The 23,750-nt window shown below is 39.5% G+C and overlaps 1 protein-coding gene across 2 annotated transcripts; it reads right to left on the bottom strand.

Annotated features, from left to right (window-relative positions):
- Positions 1 to 1,393: 1,393 nt before the first annotated feature.
- LOC147853115 (transducin family protein / WD-40 repeat family protein) lies at positions 1,394 to 12,858 on the bottom strand. Of its 2 annotated transcripts, none has more exons than XM_087333660.1 (22): positions 12,519 to 12,858; positions 12,290 to 12,344; positions 11,568 to 11,690; positions 11,404 to 11,491; positions 11,267 to 11,303; positions 9,398 to 9,506; positions 9,263 to 9,320; positions 9,070 to 9,167; positions 8,871 to 8,990; positions 8,728 to 8,776; positions 8,542 to 8,654; positions 8,165 to 8,295; positions 7,502 to 8,084; positions 7,001 to 7,093; positions 6,740 to 6,925; positions 6,434 to 6,644; positions 6,175 to 6,272; positions 2,957 to 3,073; positions 2,684 to 2,866; positions 2,188 to 2,500; positions 1,852 to 2,090; positions 1,394 to 1,769 (listed from the first exon to the last, which is right to left on the bottom strand). In XM_087333660.1, exons 1-22 carry the CDS (start codon positions 12,839 to 12,841, stop codon positions 1,680 to 1,682), a joined length of 3,417 nt encoding a protein of 1,138 aa, XP_087189786.1. In that variant the 5' UTR covers positions 12,842 to 12,858; the 3' UTR covers positions 1,394 to 1,679. The 2 variants fall into 2 exon arrangements, with proteins under 2 accessions (XP_087189786.1, XP_087189787.1); XM_087333661.1 differs by having other exon boundaries at positions 8,740 to 8,776.
- Positions 12,859 to 23,750: the final 10,892 nt, after the last annotated feature.

The raw sequence follows: 23,750 nt of genomic DNA, 5'->3' as shown, positions 1-23,750 counted from the left end.
GTGCCTTAACATCTCATCTTACATCAAATTTTGTGTAAACGAAAACACATAGAAACAATGGTTCGAACGACAAACAATAATATGATCTCTAACATGTATTAATATGTGCTTTCTCATTCTACGAAGAATATAGTTTTGCGACTAAGTACAACATACGTAGTATGACACATGATTGTCCATATTTTTCAAAGAGAGATTTGTCATTAACGATTGGCAACGGTTCAGTTCAGTTCAAGAGTGTCAAACTCAAACAGTTTAAAACCAAACCATCTTAAAAATTTTGAAACTTAAACTAAACCAAACTGAACCACAAAACCATTTAAACTGAACCGTTACAAAAAATCCAAACATTAAGACTGCAATTTCATGGTTCAATTTCGGTTTAGAAGTTAGGCAAAATTTCAATATTCAATTTTAAATTTTTCCAAAATTGTCAAAACTTTAAAGATTTTTCCTAAAATGTAAGAATTAGGCTGAAACATGACAAGGTTGTTCAAAAGAAATATTTTAAGAACCCTATTATTTTAACAATCACCATTTAAACCATCTACACCACGGTTTCAAACTGAACTGAATCATTGACCTCCTAAACCGAAGTGAACAAAACCAAACCGTTTAAACCGTTAAGCCAATTGCTAATTATCATCCGATGACAAATATGACTAAGGAACCAGGAGCTGAACATTATTACATAGTATAAGTAGAATTGAGTCATTAGTCTTGATAAACTCATTTTCCAAAGAGAAATTACCATCATAGGTGGTCAAATATGATCAGTGAAACCAAAAGCTGAACATTATTACCTATTGTGTGGGATTGAATCCTGACTCTAGATAATCTCTTACTCCTGACACTATGAGGATTGATAAGTGATTGATGAAGTAGCTGGAATGAAGAACATTAACTATTAACTATGTCATTACCAGTCATTGGTTGTGTAAGTTTTAAATTCCAGCTCCAAGCATGAAGGTTTTGGGTGGGCAATTCAAATAGAACACAACATTTGACAACTGGCCCATTTCTAGTCTGTTCAATACCATTCACACAAGTTGCTTCTAAATCTACAAAATTGAAAAGATTGGCGGAACATGGTACAGTTTCAATGAGCACCAAATCTCAAATTTCTTAATGAACTTTGCACAAACATCTATGCTTATTTATGGTGCCTTCAGAAGTGGCTACAATGCATCATGATTACAAAACCATAAGAAGTTTATCTCCTATGGAGGCATTCGAGCCACTTTCTCTGAGATAAATATAAAATATTCTTGCTCAATTCAATATCATTTGCATTTCCTTTCATCTAAGAGAGATTGGTCAACTCCCTGGATAAAGATCAGTCAGAAGTGGGCATAAATTATCACACATTCCAGATTTAATCAAACACAAGAAATATTTTTATTCTTAGGACTACATTGAAGAAAATAAATTTACAAAAACTGCCATGACCAATTGCACAAGGTGGTTGTTATACATATAAAATTTGCTATTCTCAAAACCTCCTGGATATACACTACAGATAACTAAAGAGCAGAAGGTATTAAAATTATCAGGAGTAAGTTCTCTGAAACTAATGCACTCCACAGCAGCAACAGTAGCAACCCAAAGCATAGTCAAAATTATGTATTTTCATGCCTGCTTTTATTTTTTCCATCCTCTTCCCTAGCCAAGAATAAATATTATCCTAAAGCTTGTCTCGTCTTGATCATCCTCTTAAGAGGTCCAAGCCAAGAACCACACTCATCCCAATCACTAGTTGTCAAGCTCATCTGAAAGAAAACAAAGTCAATGTCCACTTTAGAAATGAAACATTGCATTTTTACCCTAAAGCTAAAGAAAAATGGGAGGGACCTGGAGTTGCATGGCACTGGCATAGTCACCGGCATCAAGAGATTGGCAAATTTGTATCAGCTTTCCTCTTGCATTAGGTGATATATCTGCCTTATTTAACCTTGCAAACAAACCACCCAGCTTCCGGGAATTATCATCTATTTCTCGTTTCTTTAGAGGATTTGCCCGAGCACCACCAAGCGCCTCTGTAGTCTCACTGTAAAGTCTTGAAAGCGTTGCAATTACAAGCTTCAAATCATCTGGAAAACCAGAAAAATACCCCAAATAATCCCATAGCATTTTTAAAAATCTTGGCGCTTTCAGAAAGAGACAAATTAGATACTCAAATTTATATACCTGGCACCTCTGATGTGTCGACTGTTTGAATAGTTACAGGCACTGCAGGCATAGGTGTGACTGCTGGCGCTGTAGGTGAACTTGAACTCCGAGGGCTTTGTGGTTGCATGGGAGGAGTTAGCATACCAGGTTGCAGTTGAGCCAAAGGGGCTCTAGGAGCAGAAACAGGCATGAAACCACGAGGTGTCGGCGCAGCTGAAACTTCATGACTCGGCTGTCCTGGAAACATCATGTTTGTGGTTGCCTGGCTAGGACCAGGTGTTGGTTGAAAAGTCCTGGAAACACCATAACTTGGGTTTGCCCATTCCCTAGCCTGCAGTCCAAGAGAAATAGAATCATGGAAACTTAACAAAGAAATACTGAGATTTAATGCCACTTTGAATATCAGAGGTTCTTATTCTCAGGCATAAGCCACCTGGCAATTCTGTTGGATTATTTATACAGTTAATATAAAAGCCCTGTTTTTATATCAAAATAAAAAGGGCCATTAGCTTACATATTGATCAGTAGCTACAGATCCATTGCCACTGGTGGGATATTGGACAGGAGGTGGCATAGATGGACCTGAAGTGAAGAATTGATTTGGAGGTACTGGAGGAGGTACTACAGGAGTATCAACAGGATTAAAAGATGTCACTGCTTGAGGAGCATACGGAACCTGATGTGCCATTGGAGGTGGCTGCACAATACATGATGTTGATTCCCCTATCCAGTTTTTTATTCTTACAGAGTCACATATTATTGACCACATTTTAGGACCAGTAATTACCTGAGACCAATCTGGAACAGCCGGTTGAGTGGGGTAGAATACTCGAGGCTGTGACATATATGGAGTCTCTTGCCTAGCACCATATGCTAGGTCTTGTGTGGGAGCAGGATAAGTTGGCTGCGTATACCCCATCATCTCGCTCTCTCTCTCTCTCTCTCTCTCTCTCTCTCTCTCTCTCTAACTTGAGAATCTCACATGTGCTAAAAACCAAATTCCCTCGTTTCTTTTCTTTTCATCTTATTTACTTTTATATTTACTGAATAATATCTATTTTATTTTGATTTGTTCTCAAAGACGAGACAACAGTTAAGATGCAATCTCTTGTTTGGTCTTATAGGCCATTTTGGCCTAAAAGACGTTAATATATCGTTCTTTCTTTCTCTCTCTCTCTCTCTCAAAGCTAGAGATCGACCTATGCTAGAGATCTTTCGAAGACAAAAGCTACAATATACCAAACTTGAGAATCTCACATGTGCCAAAAACTAGATTCCCTCGTTTCTTTTCTTTTATATTTACTTTTATATTTACTGTGTAATATTTATTTTATTCTGCTTTGTTCTCAAAGACAAGACAACACTTAAGATGTACTCTCTTATTTGGTTTTATAGGCCATTTTGGCCTCTTAAAAGACGTTAATATATCTTTCTTTCTTTCTCTCTTTAATAAACCATGCATTATGTACAATAATGAGCCACGTGAATGTGTGGAAAGCTTCAAATATCTTGGCCTTGAAGTTCCTTCAAAATCATAGATGGAATGAATGTGCGACACGTCATTTAGAGGCAGAAAGAGAGCATATTATGCATTTGAGAACACATACAATCATGGAGATAATAAGTGTTGGGTCCTCGAGAAATATCTTTTCGACACTTTGGTGACATTGGTACTTCTCTATGGGGTGGAAGTATGGGGTGGTAGCATCCCTAAATCTACTTGGAAAGTATTTGAAAATGTCCAAAAACATTTCTTACAAAGTTTCAAAAACAAATGCCATACACCCTCCTCCTTGAGAAGGGATCACTTCCCATTGAGATCATGGCCATGGAAAAGGTTATTGAATACATGCTTAAGATTCAAAAAAGTCCCTCACATTGACTTTCTAGAATCATATGGGAAGCAAGCAAAAAGATGCAAAAGACTCATAAAAGCCAAATTTTGTGTTCCAGTTGGATGCAAGATATAGAAACATGGTTTGGTAGATGGGATGCAACACACTTCCTTCAACGTTGGCATTAATGTTATCAAAACAATGAACATGGAGATATTCATTGCTGATATGCTGAAACACAGCAGTTCAAGTCATATGGCAACAAATGCAGTAACCCCATTCCAATATAGCTAGAAAAGGTTAGAGTATAATGTTATCAAAACAATGAACATGGAGATATTCATTTGGTATGCTGAAACACAGCAGTTCAGGTCACATGGCAACAAACGCAGTAACATAACCACCACAGAATGATGAATGATGCAGTATGTATCACCACATGACTCTTTTGATGATCTAGATTATTAATACAGGAGTTTTTTCATTTGCTTATTATAGCACTTTGCAATTCCAATCTCCCCTGTCAAAGCTTTGAATGAGAGATCATGATTGTAATTTTTGGGGTCTCGTAGGCTTCTTTGACATCTTCAGAGACTTTCATAGTTACTATTAAACAGAACAGGGCATAGATCTACACTTGGGATTAAGTTTACCTCCCGAAGAATACAAAAAAGCATAGATATAGAAATCATAATTAGATCCAAACTATGATTATGCATGAAATGTAGGATGTGGACTATGGAAAATACCAATTGGTGTCCACATTATGTTGGAATAGGGTTAACAGGTGCCACGCCTCTTAACATGCCATGACATGATACTTCTATAGACATGGCAATGTTCCCAAAATCTGAGTGCCTTTTGCTTAACAGTTATTGTCCACAGAAGTACGAGGATGTTTATATAATGTACTCAGCTCTCCCATTTATCAATCAGAAAGTAGAACACCTCAAGATCATCAGGTTTTACAACCATTGCAAAGTCCCAATGCCAAGATGGAAAGCATTTCAATAGATTTCATTCTCAGTTTACTATACTAACACCACACAGGTGTTCACCCAAATCTCTAGTTTGTCAAGAAAATCAATCCAATGAGAAACAGAACATCTTTTAGGTTTGTATGAGAAAGGAATATGGATAATGTTTGTCGTAAATTCTTGATCAAGTGGGAAGATCCTGACGAATTGAATGCGACATAGGAAGATAAGATCATAGCTCATAAAAGATTTCCAAATTTTGTTTCTTAGGACGGAAAATATTTCATGTAAGAACTATGTAGTCAAAACATTACAGCCATAGATGTAGACAATCGCTAAGGGGTTAGCTCCCATGTGTGAAAGCTAGGAATAAAGTTAGTGCAGGGCAAAACCAGTTCATGATTATACATTGGATGGTTGTAGTATCGTCATGATAGCAGCATTAGCAAGCAGAAGCAGAAACTTCATGCTGCTGGATAGAGCCCTCTGTTCATCCCTCAAGTACCATCATCTTTTCTTGGGGAGTTAAGTCGACTTATTCAGACTTGATCTAAATATGGAATGGAAACTTGCCCTTGTTGCTGAACTAAAAGCACATTTTACAAGTCGGGAAGATTGTGGCATAACAACCTAACTTTACTCATCTTGAGCATCCAACATGACTGACTCATTTTCTAATGAGTCAGAGAGGACCAGGGCCCAATTAGTTTATACCTACAGAAAGATGGAGAAAAAAAATTTATAATGAGAATAAAAGACAAATGGTCTGTACTTGGTTGTCATGATAGTCTGGATTATGGACATTTCTAGAGTCTAGTAAGTTTGGACAATTTCTTCAGATATCCATTGACATGATACTTTTGTATAATTTGGGAATTGAAGCAAATGGATGTGACAAAAGAAGATAGCATACATATTTAGATGTCATTTAAAGCCATCCCAGGAAATGGAAATTCTTTGTATTTTTGAAGTATTAGGGTCAAGAGATACAGAATTGTTCAGTAATTCTTAATCTAGCAATCCTGATTTTCCAATTTCCTCTATATAAAACCATGCTTACACTAAATTCTGCAATGCAAATACAGCAAATGCTTGTTGCACCACACAAAAGCCAAGAATAGAACAAACATTACTGTTGTACATTCTCTCTAATCAAAGAAACGCACATGAGATAATTATGTAAACACACATACTAGAGGAGCTTGGAAATCAGCTACATGACTAGAAACTGCATCAACTGATGGAGTAACGGAGTTGCTCAAACGAGTTGATACATTTGCCTTCAGCTCTCCTGTGAAAGTATTTAAACAACAAAAAGTATTCTTAGCTTGTCACAGAGGGTAAGAACAGAAACACGCAGGAAATAATGTTAAAAATTTATGACATTATGTAAAACCTGACCCTAGATCTTTGTATAATATAGTGAACCATATGAAAATTTTCCAGGGTTACCTTCTTTGCTCCTTGAAATGTGTTCCCTCAACATTATGAGTTCTTCGGGTGATTCTTCTAAAGGTACCAGATCAAGATAGTCCATAGCAGCCGTATATTGCCCTTGGCTTACTAACAGTTCAGCATAACTCTTCACTAATCTGGCCAATGATGGGGTCACACGCTTTTCGCCTTTTGCAAGAGCCAACACAACTACTTTCTCCATTAATTCCTGGGGATGTGCAACAACCAATGTGGATGGAGCTATCCATGATCCGTTCAATTTCTGCAATACATTCTATCAAGAAGGGGAGGGGGAAGAAATACCTGCAACTCCTTGACAAATAAAGCACTGTTGCATTTCAATAAAACTTCCCTATACCATAATCGAGCCAATTCATCTAAATTAGCTGCACATATGTAACAAAGGAGAGCAGCCTGTGTGTGGCCTGCAGCATCTAGCCTGGCTGCTAATGAGTCACAAAGTATTGTCCAATCTTCAGAGCCTGCATACTGCCAAATGACCACAATTTGTATCAGTAACCCTTCAACATATCAACAGCATGCTTGATGACAAGTATAAATTACCGAACAAAGTAACGCCAGTGTCCCTTTCCAATCGTTCAATGGCCTGGTATTGATGAGATTTCCAATGTCATGGGTAACAACTGCTGCCAACACCTAAAGTGCAACAATAAACAAATAAATGTCTTCCTTAAATCATATATGTCAGCATTTGAATATGCAGCCAGAAAGCACACAATTTTTCATAGACCAATCATGCATATGCAAGATGTAGTCAGGTTCTGTATACACTGTAAGGAGTTGCAAAATAATTATGCAGATAAACCGAAGTCATAGTGTTCTAAAATCTAAAACTGAAGAAACCATCAATGAATATGGAATAAATGCTGTTCTTCAAGAAAACACCATCTTACAGCTTCAAAAAGCAGTCCTAAAGTTCTCTACTCAAGCTCAGGAGCTCAAAATGCCAAATAGGTATAAATATGAATTATGCTATATAAAAACTATAAGAAATCAGGCATTTATACTGAATAACAGCACAAATGACCTGACTGATGACTATACCTTTCGATAAGGACGGCGATGTTTTCTTAAATACTCAGTCAACGTCTCATCCCAGAGTTCAGAACCACCAACATGAGCAAGAACTAATGCATCAGCCATCCTGTTTGCAAAAAGGCATTGTTTCACGGCATCCTTGAAGTCTCCAATGGTAAGGGCATGATGAATAGCTCTGTCATTGTCATCTTCCTCATCCGGCCCATCATGTTCTTCCTCATGAACTATGGTTTCCTCGATACATGCTTCCTCAATACTCGGTACAGATTTAGGGGAGAGAGCACCCTTTGGAGTAGAGAGATTGTTAAAAAAATCAGCACCATCATCAATAAAGTTTGTCTGCTGCACATCAACTTCTGGAGCCCTAAGGCTAATTGAATTCTCGTCAATGGTTTCACTCGTACCATTGCTAAGGTTAAGGTTATTTGTGATTTGTGCATTCAGATCTATAGTATCACTGGAAACCTCTTCTAATTTACTTTCTTTCACATCGGGCAATGAGAATCCCAAATAATTGAGAAGTGCAGTCCTGGCATTTTCCTCGAACATGATTTTCAGAAAGTTCCACAATTCTTTTTCATCCTCCGACCTAAAAGTTAAAATCATCAACAGAACCTCTCAAAAGTCAAGAAATATCTGGCACATGGTTTACTACTTGTGAAGACATACCCAGTTTCTTCAGATTTCCTTTGGCATAAATCTCTCAAAGGGTATTTGCTTCCAGGATCTTTAATTGCCGCCTCAAACTCCTTTGAGCTACTTATCAGCTCCTCTTGAGTAACAAGAGTTTCAATATTCAGCTGGAAAACCAACAGCAGTAAGCAATGCAACAGTACACATTGTACATTATATAGAATGCATCATACATTCATGTGAGACAAGTCACATAAATATGAACCATGGCCACCAAATCCTATATCTTCTGCATTTAAAAAATAAGCCCCTCTTCTTGGGGGCCCAGATTATGAAGTTCTAACATCAATTAATAACAAATGCATATTACCATGCAAAACTTCAACATCAACTTATGAGCATCCAAGACAAACCTCTGATTTAGGACCATTCATTGGACCAAAAGAAGCTAATTTCCCATCAAAACCAAAGCACACGCCAACAGGACGCTTCAGCCACTTTGGTGCCCTCATGGATGCCATTGTACCTGATATTTCAAGTTTTTACTCTGTTATAAAAAACAGCAGAATCATACACATTAGCTATCAAAGTTCTCATACCTATTGACCCACCAAAATGACCTTCACTTGGCAGCAGTCTACTGCAGGCCTGAGCTGGGAGGAAAGCCATAACAAGGCTGCGAAACTCAGAGATTGTTTCTCCAATCATAATAAATAAAAACATTTTCCCGTCACCTTCTCACCTCAATATTATACAAATTCACCCGACCATCGTAGGATGATGTGGATAATACACCCGCTATGCGGGGAGACCACTGAACATCGAAATTCCAATTGCTGCTGGCTGGAAGCTCACAAATGATCTGGAATGCAAACATAACCTTTAAAATACAATAAAAGAAAATACAATGGCGCAGAAAAATGGAATGACCAGTCAATAACCTCTCCAGAGATTGTATCCCAACACAGGGTTCGATAGTCTTTGGCACTTGACAGAAGAAGACCACTGTCTACTGGGCACCATGCCATTGTCACCACACCTGAGTGGTGATAGCAACACTCATATTAACACCATTACAAGACATTCCATGTACATGTTCATAAAATGGGACCAATATATGGAGAGCGAGAAAACCTTTTGTATGTCCGAGAAGTTCCTTCACTGGTGATATAGAATTCCGTAGATCCCAAACCTGAAATTCATCTATGATTTATGTTCTATTTGAACACCAGTGAACATATGTCTACAGACATTTGCAAGAAAAAGAACCTGAAGAGATGGGAATCTGTCATCAGCTGAAGCAACTATGAGCTGTGTTGCTCCTTCTGGATTCCACTCCAAGGCTGCACAAGCCCTTCTATTATTAGGATCTGAAAAACTGCACACGTACCGGAAAATATTAAGCAAACAGCGGAAAACGTTATCTAAGTTTCAGACATAAATGTCCACACATTTGTCTGGAATGTAAAATGGATCATTTCAAATATGCAACTGATTCCTATAGATTAATTAGCTATGGACCTAGTTCAGTTTGGTTTTTTTTGCCACACCCAACCATTTAAAGAAATCAAAACCAAACCAAACCATTTACGGAAATGGTAAAGCAAACCGTTTAGGGGAAAGTTGAAACCAAACCGGAACTATTTAATCACAAATTTGAACCAAACCATTTAAGTCAAATAAATGAAAAAACCATTAAATCAAGTAAGCATTTAAGCTAAATTAATTACATCAATAAACAAAAAAACATTAATTAAACCATTAAGGAAATTAGAACGTCAACAAAAAACCATTAAACCATTAAACCAAACCACTTAAACCTATAAACTGATAAACCCGAGTTTTAGAACCAAACCAAACTAAAATCAAACCATTTAATATTAATTGAACCAAACCAAACAGTTTAATTATACTGGAACCAATAAATCGTTAAACCATGGCTTAATGGTTCAATTCAATTTGAGCCCAAACCGGGTCCATAGATAAGATTAATCACAAAATCCATTTGGGAGTCTCACTTTGGGCAGTATTTTTATTGTTCCTCAACAGTAAACAAAATTTTGACATGGAGACATGGAAGTAAGGTAAAACAATCATAATAATGAGTCTAAGAACGTAGAAACATATTGATAAAAGGTTTTCATTTCAATGGAAATTCAACGAGTCATAGAATGCTGAGTTTGTTGACCAAAACCAAAGTACATTATATGCGCAAACGTAATCAAACAAATGAGAATGAAATTTGTGCATCAGTATATAATGTCACATCAGCCCAGCTTTACCTTTTTGTAATATACAGCTGTTATAGAGGCTCAGATCAAGGCCCCGGAGTGGACATCGGAAAAATCAATACTGAGATGATATCTCATTCAGGTACACACTCAGGAGACTTGATCACGAACCCTACTCACTATTCTAGAGATCAAATTTTAAGAGAATTCATCTTTCATGTTACATCTCAGACACATGTCTCCCCCCGCTCATTTCCAAATCACAGATAGAGACACAATTCAGATCTCATGAAAGTTTTACACCAATCGCTTTTTCTTTACTAAAGGAAGAACAGAGATGAGATAACATTGGCATAAGTAACAGTTGACCCTAGCCTCGAAAATGCTGGAAACAGAGATGAGATAACATCAGCATAAGTAACAGTTGACCTTAGCCTTCAAAATGCTGGAAATGTTTCAAGAATCACTTTCCCACTCCTATCATAGACCCGCAACCAACAAAACAAGCACACTATTCACGCACACAATAGGCATTTACTTGCATAATAGCTCCCGAGGCATGCAAGATGCCATCAAGAATAACCATGTAGCACCAACTTGACACACTCTTTGCAGATAAAATTACAAACCATACTTGGAGAAGTGAACTCAAAATCACATATAAACTCAATCGGACATAGACAACTTACAAAAATTGTGCAAACAAGAGAAAATCCTTCACATCATCACACAAAACTAAGTAAAACTATTCACACATAATTGTGCCTCTTCTTAGAAATTTTCTGCTATATTTTTATGGAATAAATTGCAAAAGGCTCTACTGGATCAAGGCAAGCTCAATCAGCTGAATCAAGACTACATTAAGTTAAGGTGGAGAAAAATATAGCAACATTAGAGATCATTATACCTGAGTATAGATCTTTGCCGGCGTAAGTCCCAAACCACTGTGGAAGATCAATCAATTTGTCGAACTTCATGTCAGCTTAAAAGGCAATAAAAAATGCACTATATCCTATGAAGACAGAACTACAGTAATATAGTTACCAGAAACGCCACTATTAGAAGTTGTGGCCATGATATGCTGGACTTTGCGATTCCAAGACAAGTCTACGATGTGTTCTTGACCACCACCCTGATACAAAACATCTAGTCAACTACATATCAAGTTGAAGATCAATCGCGAAAGAGAAAAGACTTGCACAACCTACCCTTAATGCAGGGAAATGGGACGGTGATGCTGGATCTATCAGATCCCAAATAAAGATATCTCCATCATCTCCACCAGAGGCTAAAAGATTGGGTGTGATGACATTGAACTCCAAGCCACGGACCTGCACAAATCAAAAACATGATATAATTTATCCTCCCTATCTCTCAAGCATGAACTGAACAGAGAAAGTTAAGGCATTATATTAGATGGATACTACATATCTAGTCGTTCATGGCTATTAGCAGACCAGAATTCTGCACAATTTTAAGATCTAAATAGCTATTTTTGAAATTCAACTAAAAAACTATGTCCTCAATCCCTCCAACATAAGCTTCAGAGATACAGAGTCTTATATACAAAGAGGTCATGTCCAGTAAAAGTAAGCAAACTAAGCGAGTATCCCACAACTATAGAAACCAGCAAAGGATAGAACATCTATAGCTATCAGGGGATTACGGATAACTATCATGCACTCAAACATGTAGGTTTGACGTATGCTATCTATGAAAAAAGTTGAAACAATGACCGTGATGGTTCTTTAATATACATTAAAGGGCAACAAGTTAATTACAGCATCGGGAACTACCACTGATTTTTACTGATATATATTTAGAAATCAAGGGGATTGTTCCGTAAACATCTCATGCACTTGTGCAAAAGCCCATTGGAATGCATACTTATAATGCATTAATGCACACAAAACAAAGGATTATGGCTTACCCTTCCCACATGCTTTTGCATTTTGGAAAGAAGAGAAACCTCAACGTTCTCCTTCCTGTAAAGAAAACAAGACGACAAAAAATTGCAGAAACTCAGATTGCCTGATCTCCAACACAAAGAACTGCCAATGTTGATTGTAGTGAAGGAATTGGTGATGTCATTTGCCAGATCTGATCTAAGACACATACACATACACAGTGAAGATAAACATGATAGAAAAGATTGAGACCTGATGAGAGGGGCTGGATTCCAGATACAAACGTTTCCATCAGAGAGTCCACCCGCAAGGAGGCCATAGGGGTGAGCTTCACCACCGGCGGAGCCAGCAGTTCCCCACGACAATCTGTTGAATTTCTCGGTGGAGGAGAAGGAGGTGAGGAGTTGGAGGTCAGTGTCGGGCGTGGAGAAGTCGATCTTGAAGATGTCGAGGGAGGCCGACGCTGAGAAGGACGCATCAATGGCACCTGACATTGTCCCCATGCCTACGATGTCCGGGGCCGTCGGAGCGAACGCCACCATCGCAGATCTGCCCACGCTCTTCATGGCCGCCATATCTCTACTTAATTAATTAATTAACCCTCTTCCCCCTTCCCACCTATTTAATGCACGGATCTGAGAATTTATCCTGCTATTGCGCGCGAGGAGCACAGAAGCAGGAAAGAGACAGACAGACAGACAGGAGACCGTCTTCTCTCTCTCTCTCTCTCTCTCTCTCTCTCTTTGGGAAGGTGTGTGTGTGTGTGTGTGTGTGTGTGTTGTGCTGTGGTAGAACCGCGCGCAGGTTTTCTCTTCCTTCCTCTTCTCTTCTCTTCTCTTCTCTTCTTACGTTTTTGTTGCCTTCAATCAGAGGAGTCCAGACACACACGCACGCAGAGTAAAGCTACCCTTCATTCATTCATTCATTCATTCATTCATGTAACGAATAAAACATATGTATTATTATTAAGGCAAATTATCTATGTATGTATTGTACATATGTATATACATACATCATTTGTTGCTAGGTAGGAGGTATGTAATTATGTATATTTTCACGAGCCCAGCCATCCATCCATTCGTCCCAAGGGAGGGGAAGGGAGGCAAAGGCAAAAAGGCAAAGGCAACGCAAGCCAAACTTGCTTGCTTGCTACTCTTCACCACTTGTCAAACCCCCCACAATCGAATTCCACACATCTTTCTTGCGCATGAACATGCCACACACTTCTCTCATGTTGCTATGCTATGCTAGTATTTATTTCCTTGTTGAAACGTGAGATTGGATGCTCACTTCACTGGGTACAATCATAGAAAGGTGTCAGTGGACCATTCTTACCAAACTCCAAATGCAAGCATGAAATCGCTATATATCCCAACCCCTTATCACTACTAGTGCTACAATTTGTTGAATATATCACTAAGATCTGAATCAATCTATGCATGATGTCAAATGTTTCTTGGGAAGAAGTACTCAAAGATGATTCTGCCTCTTACACAATTAATAGAAAAAAACCAGCCATTCATATGGGATTTTGCATGCAACTAAGGCATTTGAAAGCTTAAAACGTGCATTCGCATCTACCCCTATTTTGATCCATGTTGACAAAGCCAAGCCTTTTATTTTGGAAGTTGATGCATCAGATTTTTCCCTCAAGGAGTGTGTTCTCACAACCCAAAGACAACAGGCAATTACATCTAGTCGCACTTCTCATTCATGGAAATTCGAACCTACGGAAATTGATTTTGAGATTCGCGACAAGGAGCTTTTGGTTATCATGGACTATTTTGAGTATTGGTGTTATTTCTTGGAAGGTTCTCCCCATCAAATATGTAAAGAAATGGAGAGTGTGGGTGATCTCGTGCAGCGGAAGGAAACTATGTGCGTCTGTGTGTGCGCGCGCGTGCGCATGCGTCAAAGAGAGATAGATAGATAGATTATATTATCGTCTTCAGAGGTCAAATATGATCTATGAGACCAAAAATATTACATTTCACGTGATATGTGTGAAAGTGAGTAGTGACTCTCGATGTTCAAGAACTTTACCAGTGAATGTTGGAATCGAGAGTGCACATTGTGGTTGTGAGAGGAATTCATGCAAGGATTGGGCTCGGTCGAAGAGATGTGGAAAGCATGGTCGAATATGATCAACATTGTATCGAAGTGTGATACTCAGACTCGCAAGCTTATTTAGGGCAAAATGTGCATAGTCGACCACTCTCATCACTTGTGCCCCAACGCCCTATCTCACATCGCAATGCATGTGAGCTAAGTCGCATGGAAGCAATGGTTTGAATGGCAAATAATGGTATGGGCTCTAACATGTATCGATGTGTACGATTTCCCTGTTCTGTAAAGAATATGGTTTTGTAGTTAGGTGCAACATGTGTAGTATAATGTGTGAAGCGTGAGCTTCCACATTTGTCCCATGGCATGATACATTAGCGTTGCAAAAAGGCCTCAATTTACAGAGGAATCTAATGATGCATCATGAAGCAAGTGTCTTGCATCCCATCTACCAAACCATTTTTCTATATCTTGCATCCAACCGGAACACAAAAATTTTCTTTTATGCGTCTTTTGGATCTTTTTGCTTGCTTCCCACGCAATTCTAGGAAGTTGATGTGAGGGACTTTTTTTAACCTTAAGCATGTATTCAACAACCCTTTTTATGGCCATGATCTCAATGGGAAGTGATCCCATCTCAAGGAGGAGGAGGGTGTAGGGCGTTTGTTTCTTAACTTGTAGAAACTTTGTAAGAAAATGTTTTTGGATATTTTCAAACTCTTTCCACATAGATTTAGGAATGCTACCGCCCCATACTTCCACCCCATAGAGAAGAACCGGTGTCACCAAAGTGTCGAAAAGATATTTCTTGAGGACCCAACACTTAATCATTCAAAGATTGCATGTGTTCTCAAATGCATAGTATGCTCGCTTACCTGCCTCTAAGCGGTGTGTAGCACATTCATTCCATCTATGATTTGAAGGAACTTCATGGCCAAGATATTTGAAGCTTTCCACACATTCAAGTGGCTCATTGTTGTACATAATGCATGGTTTATCTCTTTTTTGGCTCTTCACAAGCATAATCTTTGTTTTAGAGCTATTGACACTTAATTTAGTATACATGCACATTTTTTCCAATGCCTTCATAAGCTTTTGTGCATCTCCTAAAGTATTTGCAAAAAGCACTACATCATTTGCATATAGCAAAAGCATAATCACAACATTCCCAATGACAACTTCTTCAACACATTCTTTCTTTACAAACTTGGTAACCATTTCTTCCAACTCATCAATGCATAGACCAAATAGTGTTGGTGAGAGTGGGCATCCTTGCTTAACACCAATAGTGCTTTTGAAAAAAATCTGAAAGTTTATCTCTCATGCGCACACAACATATAACCTTCTCATAAATGCGGGAAATTGCAAGCATATATTCACTTGGCACCTCAAGTTCTTCCATTCGCCTCCAAATATGCTCATGAGGTACCATATCAAAAGCTTTCTTGAAATCTACAAAGAAACAATATAAACCTTTACCTCTAAGGCGACTTTCCTCCATTAATACTCGAAGGGTGATAAGGTGATCAATGGTACTATGGTGTTTTTGAAAGCCAGCTTGTCCATAAGCTCTCTTACCATTTTTTTCAGCCCATACACTTATCTTTGATTCCATTATACATCCAAACTTTTTTGCCATTAATGAGCCAACCATGATGGTTCGATAGTTGTTTACATTATTTACATCTCCACCTTTATGTAAAGGTTTGATCCAATTTGTAGTCCAATTGTACAACATACCATGTTGCAATGCATCATTAAACATATCGCTTATCCATACATGTGCTTCCTTTCCTGTCCATTTGAGCATTTCAACCTTTATACATTGAAGATTGCTTGCCTTTCGAGAGGCCAATTTCTTAAGTCCTATGCATATATCTTCAATTGTAAAGAAGGGAGTCATATGTGAAAGAGAACCATAACACATCATCTTTCTGGCAAGAGATAACTCATATAAATTCTTACAATGCATAGACAAGTCGTGAAGAGTTAAGTCACCATAACACTCAACATGTTTCCCCTTTAGATTTCCCTAAAATTTAGCACATGCATGTGCTTTCTCTTGCATCTGGATAAATTGTTGAGTAACTTCCCATATTCTTCTCTTTCTTTGAATAAGCCTTTTATACTCATGCAAATGCTTTTGGTAATTCTCTTTATCCTTAACTACATCCAAAACCATAAGGCACTTTCGAGCTTCACGACATTCTTTATCAAACCATTTTTTCCTAAGTTTCTTGGTGCATTTCCAAGATGTGCGGTTGGTCGAAAAACATTTGTTTGTACAGGAGAGAATGACTTTCTTGAAAGCTTCCCATTTGCATTCTAATGTGGCACCATGTTGTATTTTTGTCATTTGTAACATATCCTCAACCATCTTGGAATACATGGGTGCTCGCTTAAGGTTCATGCTCAAGTGTGGTTGTTTATTATCTTCAATAGCCTTCTCACAATCAAACCTACGCATACATTGAGGTCAATACAGGCCTATGATCGGATTCCGGTGTCCATTCACCAAGTGAGAATTTATGTATACGATCCAAAATACCTTTGGAAAGTAGCACATAGTCTATCACACATATTTCCATTGTGTTTTCTACATGTAAAACCATTAGTGTTGGGCCATAAGGAAATACCATTTGCAATAAGCAATCCAGTACTATTGCACATTTGTAGGAGTACCTTCCCAAATTGGTCCGGATCTTTTTCATCGCTAGAAGAGCGGCTATACATTTGCATATCCTCTTGCATCCTTGAGGTATGTGGCATGAAATATTATTGTGAATCAAGTTGGAAACTTCTTGTATGAGCATTCATGTCACCAAAGACAATAACTTCCCCTTCGTATTTGAAATAAGCAATATCATCTTCTAGATTGGCAAAAGGTTGATCTTTATCCAAACAAGCATAAAAGTTAGAATCTTGATGAGGAATGTAACATCCAACTACAAAAGTGGGCAAATCACTAGGTGTTTCTATTTTGAGTCATATGTAGCATTTATGTTCATCATTTTTTATGATTGGCACATATTTCTCTATTTCCTTCTTAATCAAACATGCCACCCCTCCTTGTCCTCTTCTTTGTCTTGGATTTTTCTTCCATATCAAAAAGTGTACATTATAGTTTCCTAAACCTTGAATCCTTTGAGTATCATGCTCCCATGTTTCAACAAGAAGTGTGATATTCGAGTCATCGGTGAACTCCTCTATGCCAAATCCTGCATTCCATGGGTATCCATTGCAATTCCAAAAACATAGTCGTAAAAGGCGTGGGTTAGTCTCATCGGTCACCTGTCCCTATTTGCCTACATTTCCATCTTTAGGCCCATCCTTAACCTTATTTTTCAATCTTTCTTCATATGCTTTATGGCAAGCATTTTGTTGTGAGATAGTACGATCTTCATTCACAAAGCATTGCATACCTTTGAGGTATTTAGAGAGAGAGAGAGAGAGAGTGAGTGAGTGAGTGAGCGAGCGAGTGAACTTAGAGACAAAGAACAAGAAGTTGTATTAGCAAGAAAACAGTTACAACAAAAAATACATCCGACAGTAACTAGGTTACAAAAGAGTTGGTTTAAATACCAACTAACTTAGGGCAACTACCCTTTCTACTATTTACAAAACTAGCATAAACCTAGTGCGTCCATTGCTAGTGTGAAAGCCATTACATTGGGGACGTTGGGTTTGACTCTCAACAATCATTGTCTACAATGATCACAAGAACCTAACATATTTCTAGAATGTGCGAGTCTTGAACCATCGACTGGCTCGTTGGGCACAATTTCTTATGTGCTTTGATTTCTTAATTGTGTATTGCCTTAGAATACACCAAGGAAAGACAAATGCTCTATGTTAGGGTTCCTACATGGCACCTTGTTTAGGGGAACCTACTTTTGACCATCAAAAGTAAATTCTCCTTGGTTTTGATCGTTTACAGGTGATGGAAACTAATACATTTAAGGCCTCCACGGATTATTCGAATGTTTATTAATTCAATTCATAGTCAACTTGAAGCAAATGAATTCATACAAGATGTATTGAATCATATCATTCTAGATTGTGCTTCTTGTTCAAGGTCCATGAATTCTCGTAATGATTATAGTCAATTCAATTGACATGATAATTTACCTTTTTGAAATAATTTGTTGAGAATGAAACTCTACTTCCCTTGTGTGGGAACACACCTTAGTATACTCAAGTGGGAGCAAGCTGAGAATGAATCAACCCAACCCGACACATGTCGACGACCCAACTTGGGAGCAAGCTGCGAGTCGCGTGTTGTATTGCCTTGCATCATGCATTCATGATCACATGCTCGGCTACATTTGTGAGGCCAAAATGCGAAAAGAGATGTGGGGGAACCTCAAAAAGAGATTCGCAGCCAGCACAATCACACAAAAGCTTCAACTCCACCAAGAGTTGAACAACATACAATAGAGGGATATGTCAATCGGCGGTTACACCTTGAAGATCAAGGAGCTACGTGACTCCCTCGGGTTGATTAATGTTAACATTGAAGACGATGAAATGGCGCTGATATGCCTCGAAGGCGTAGCACCTCGGTTCAACGCCATATGGTTAGCTGTCCTCGCAAGAGAGAACTGTCAATCATTCTTCGATCTTCAATCAATGCTGTTGGTCGAAGAAAATTACGTCCGAACGAGGAGCAATGTGCAAGAAGGACACATGCTCTATTCGAATTCGGATGGAGGAAGGGGACAAAGTCGTGGAAGAAAAAGCCGATTCGGTGAAGGCCGTCACAACTAAGAACAACTCCGCAAACAGAACTTCTACTACTAGCAAGATGTTGCAAACACGCGAGGTGGAACTTCTAGAAGAAGGGGGAGCAATCATGCTGGACCCAGCCGACAAAACAACTCCATTCAATGCGGATATAGTGGCAAATTCGGCCATCACAAGGCAGAGTGTCGGAAGAAGAAGAGTGAGTCGACCTTCACAAGCCAACAACTTAGTAACTACGCCTCAAATTCCGACTACGACGATTGTGGTGGAATGTTCATGATGTGACACAGAGTGAATTCAATGATGCCATTGTGCTTGACAATGACCTCCAACTCAGAAAATGTATGGTTTGTCGAGCATCCAATCACATGACGTCTCATGAAGATTGGTTCTGAGAGCTATGAAAGCATGAATGGCCCAACTATGTGGAAAGTGGGAATGACACTATTCACCCCATTCAACATGTCGGTAATGTCCCATTCGGTGAAGAGGGCAACCGAACATACATCAAGAACGTCTTACTGTGTTCCAACAATAACGAAGAATCTAGTCTCGGTCGGCCAAATTGTGGAACAAGGCATGCAAGTTTAGTTCAACGAGGATGCTTCATCGAAAAGGAAGGTCGAATTATTGCTCACGGATGAAGAGAGGCCGAATGTCCATCCTTGACTCTCGCGAGATTAAATCGGCAATGTTTGCCAAAGGTCATAAAGTTGACTCCGACCTAGAGCTATGGCACAAAAGAATTGGCCACATTAATGTCTAGAAGCTCAAAGGAATGTAGTTGAAAGGAGTTGTCATCGGACTTCCAACCTTTACCGAGAAGGATATTATAGGTGGATGCGAGGCCTGCCAGTTTGGCAAACAACATCGTCAACTATTCCCGAAAGAGAGGAATGTGAGCAAAGGGATCCTGGATGTAATACAATCATATGTATGGGGACCAAACCAAACGACAACATTCGGTGGTTTCCAGTACTATGTGACGTTCATCGATGACTTCTCCAGGCACACCTGGATATTCCCAATGTGGCAGAAGAGTGAAGTGTTCTTGCACTTCCAAAAATTCAAAAACGAAGTCGAAAAAGCAACCGATCGGCATGTCTGATGCCTTCGATCGAACGTCGGTAAGGAGTATTTCTCTGATGCCTTGACAACATACCTTCGACAAGAAGGAATTCGGCATGAGTTCACTTGCTGACACACACCTCAATAGAACGGGGTAGTGAAACGAAAGAACTAGCATATACTCGAGGTGGCAAGGGCAATGATGAATGAGAAACATATGCTGAAATCATACTAGGCTAAAGCGGCAAACACGATCGTCTATATAATGAATCGTTGCACACATTTAGAGTGCACGATATCACTCCTTACAAGAATTGTTAGGAATATGTGCCTCCTATGGGAGTAGCCGACTGGTCGGACAAAGAGTCGATAGTCGAAGACAAGGTGTTGTCGACATGGAGGATCGACAATATATATTATATAAGTGATCCATGTCGAAGACACGACTGACTAGTCGGGCTGACTAGATGGTTGATGACAATTCCGACTAGTTGGGTTGTGTCTTTTAGCATATCTTTCAAGGATTGATGATCCGATTCCCAATAAGAAGTTCTATGGAAAGAAGTCGGACCTATCCCACATAAGGATATTCGGCTCTATCGCATTTGTACACATTCCCGATGAAAAGTGCAAAAGCTCTATCCAAAATCGGAGAAGTGTATCCTCGTGGGGTACTCAATGGAGAAAAAGGGGTACAAATGCTTCAACCCATCTACTCGGAAGGTTCGCACAAGTCGAGATGTAGTCTTTGACGAATCAACATCATGGTACGAACTTGAGCCGACTCCTCTCGAATCATTTTCGGTCAACCTTGACGACACAGAGGACAATGATCAATTAAGGTCAATAATCGAAGAGAGTCTGGTCTCAACCAAATTGAGCGGACCTCAAGAGCCTCCGAGCGACTAAAGCACATCTCTGCCGAGTCCGAAGATGGACAAAGCAAAGGCCAAAAAGCCCGAGTATGAAGACTTAGATGGAAATGAATCGGCTCACTCACTCGATAGCGAGTACGGTGGATTGGTGTGCCTATCATGAGGACATCAGGAGCTGAGAAAGCATTCATGAAGACAATTGAACAACCACGTCGGTCCACTCGAGAGAAGAACGTAGTCAGTCGTTTCGGCTACAATGACTACATGGCATATCATTATGCATTCATGCTGAAGGTGGCAACAGTCTAAGAGCCGAAAACTTTTTCCGAAGTCATGAAGGATCTGAAATGGGTTGAAGCGATGAATGAGGAGATGCATGCACTCTCTAGAAATGAGACATGGGATCTTGTCCCCTCTTCACGCCATCAAAAGGCAATTGGATGTAGATGGATATTCAAGGTGAAGCACAATGCCGATGGCCCCGTCAATCGGTACAAGGCCCACCTTGTGGTAAAATACTATGCGTAGACACATGGAGTCGATTGCGAAGAAACCTTTGCCCCAATGGCAAAGATGACTACCATTCGAACCGTGATCGCGCTTGCAACAGCCAAAGGGTGGCACCTCCACCAAATGGACATCAAGAACGCCTTTCTCCAAGGCAAATTAGATGAGGAGGTGTACATGGTACAACCACTCGGATTCAAGTCGAGTACGCATCCGATTGTTGTTTGTTGACTCAAGAAGCCTCTCTACGGCCTCAAGCAAGCACCTAGAGCCTGACATTCAAAGATAACACTATCTTCACCAAATCGGTTTTAAAATGTCCAAGTCTGATAATTCTCTATTAATCTAGAGCAACTCTAGAGGATAGATATTTATCATAATATATGTGGATGACTTGGTCATTGGAGGAGAGCATTTAGCAGATATCAAACATATCAAAGAGCTACTCTCCGGCTGATTGGAAATGAAAGACATGAAGGAGCTCCATTACTTTCTAGGGATAGAAGTAATTCAGACTCCAGACGACATCATGATCTCTCAACGTCATTATATCCTCAATCTTCTTTACAAGTTTGGGATGACAGAGTGTAAGCTCGTTGCTACCCCTCTCGATCGAAATCTCAAACTAGATGCCAATTCTTGCACAGAAGAGTGTGAGCTGACATATTATTGGCAACTTGTCGGAAGCCTTATTTATCTCACCATTACTCGAGCCAACCTCAGCTACCCGTTCTGCCTCCTTAGCCAGTTTATGCAGACGCCACAAAACATTCACCTGGACTGTGCTAAGCAAGTGTTACGCTATGTAAGTGGGACAATGGATTTCGACATTCTCTACAAATAGGCCGCACCGATTCGACTCAAAAGTTACACCAATGTCGATTGGCCCGACTACAAAGACGATAGACAATCAACATCGGGCTTTGTCTTCTCCCTCGGGAGTGTAGCCATATCTTGGAGCAACAAGAAGTAGTTGATAGTCACACTATTGAGCACAGAGGCCAAATACAGGGGCACAGTCGTCACCGCATGTGAAGCCGTTTGGCTCAAAAGAAGGTTGAAGGATCTGGGCGTTCCCATCAAGGATAAGATTCAACTCTACTGCAACAACTTGAGTAACATCCACTTGGCCTACAACCTAGTATTCCACACTTGGACTAAGCACATTGAGGTGCATTATCACTTTATTTGAGCTTGTGTCCTGCCCGGAGATGTCGACCTGCAACACATAAGCACAAACTTGTAGACGACCGACATCTTCACAAAGGCCCTGGGCGTCAACAAGCTATGGCAGTTCACGACGAACCTAGATCTCTCGACCACCGACCAACCGAGCTTGAGGGGGAGTGAGGAACCATTTGACACGAAGTCGATCGGAGTAGAACGATCACATGAGTGAGCCGGCCATCTGTAGTTGGATCTAGAGCTAACTCAAAGCTACCCGAAGACTAGTCCGAACTAACTATTCGGTGAGTTGCTTTTGAAGGGGCGTGTTGAGAATCAAACTCAATTTCCCTTGTGTGGGAACACACCTTAGTATACTCAAGTGTGTCAAAACCCCACCTCCTAGTATAGTAACTAGTATGTCATAAAGTTCTATGACACAGAATTAGTAGATAGTTAAGTCCCCACCCACCTCTTTTGCAAGTGGTGATTGTAGTGAGAAAACATAGAGAGAAGGTGACTATATAAGCACTTTCTCCTCCTCTTTATAATCGTTGGTTCACTCTTGTTCTTGTTAATACATTTTTCTTGTTTTCTGTATACATCATGTTCTCTCTCTCTCACGCACACACACACACACACACACACACACACCTCTTCCGTTGCACAGAATCACTCCCGATTCTTTACATAATTTACTTTATGTCCCTAATCGTTGTTCTCGACTCCTAGTTTTACAACACTGCCATGACATGCCAATGGCTAGACATTTTGGAGTTCACAAAACTTTGGAAATAGCCTAGAAGCTATTGGTGATCGCATCTTTGCAATTATGTTGAGGAATACATTTTTAGTTGTGATGCATGTTGTTGGTCCAAGTATCCTTGACGTTGACCATATGGGTTACTCCAACCCTTACTAGTTTTAGATGGTCTGTGGAAGTCTATATCTTTGTATTTCATTACTGACCTTCCATCTTCCAAAGGTTTTGATTCCATCCTTATTGTTGTCATTCGGTTCACTAAGATGACACATTGTCTACCATGCATGAAACTATTAACAA

This window comes from Azolla caroliniana, unplaced genomic scaffold (assembly GCF_043228905.1).
Source record: "Azolla caroliniana isolate FFs.n. ecotype wild unplaced genomic scaffold, voAzoCaro1.0.p SCAF_17, whole genome shotgun sequence".
NCBI classification, from domain to species: domain Eukaryota; kingdom Viridiplantae; phylum Streptophyta; class Polypodiopsida; order Salviniales; family Salviniaceae; genus Azolla; species Azolla caroliniana.
The sequence above is the reverse complement of the archived record's forward strand: the minus strand, read 5'-3'. Positions and strand labels throughout refer to the sequence as shown.

Bases quoted from the DNA above. Each gene is read 5' to 3' on its own strand.
- LOC147853115 (XM_087333660.1), bottom strand. From the start codon at position 12,841: ATGGCGGCCATGAAGAGCGTGGGCAGATCTGCGATGGTGGCGTTCGCT. The intron at 9,321-9,397 runs GTTCTTTTTCTT...GATGAATTTCAG, and splicing joins ACAGATTCCCATCTCTTCAG to GTTTGGGATCTACGGAATTC. The intron at 8,991-9,069 runs GTTATTGACTGG...TTTGCATTCCAG, and splicing joins GGGATACAATCTCTGGAGAG to ATCATTTGTGAGCTTCCAGC.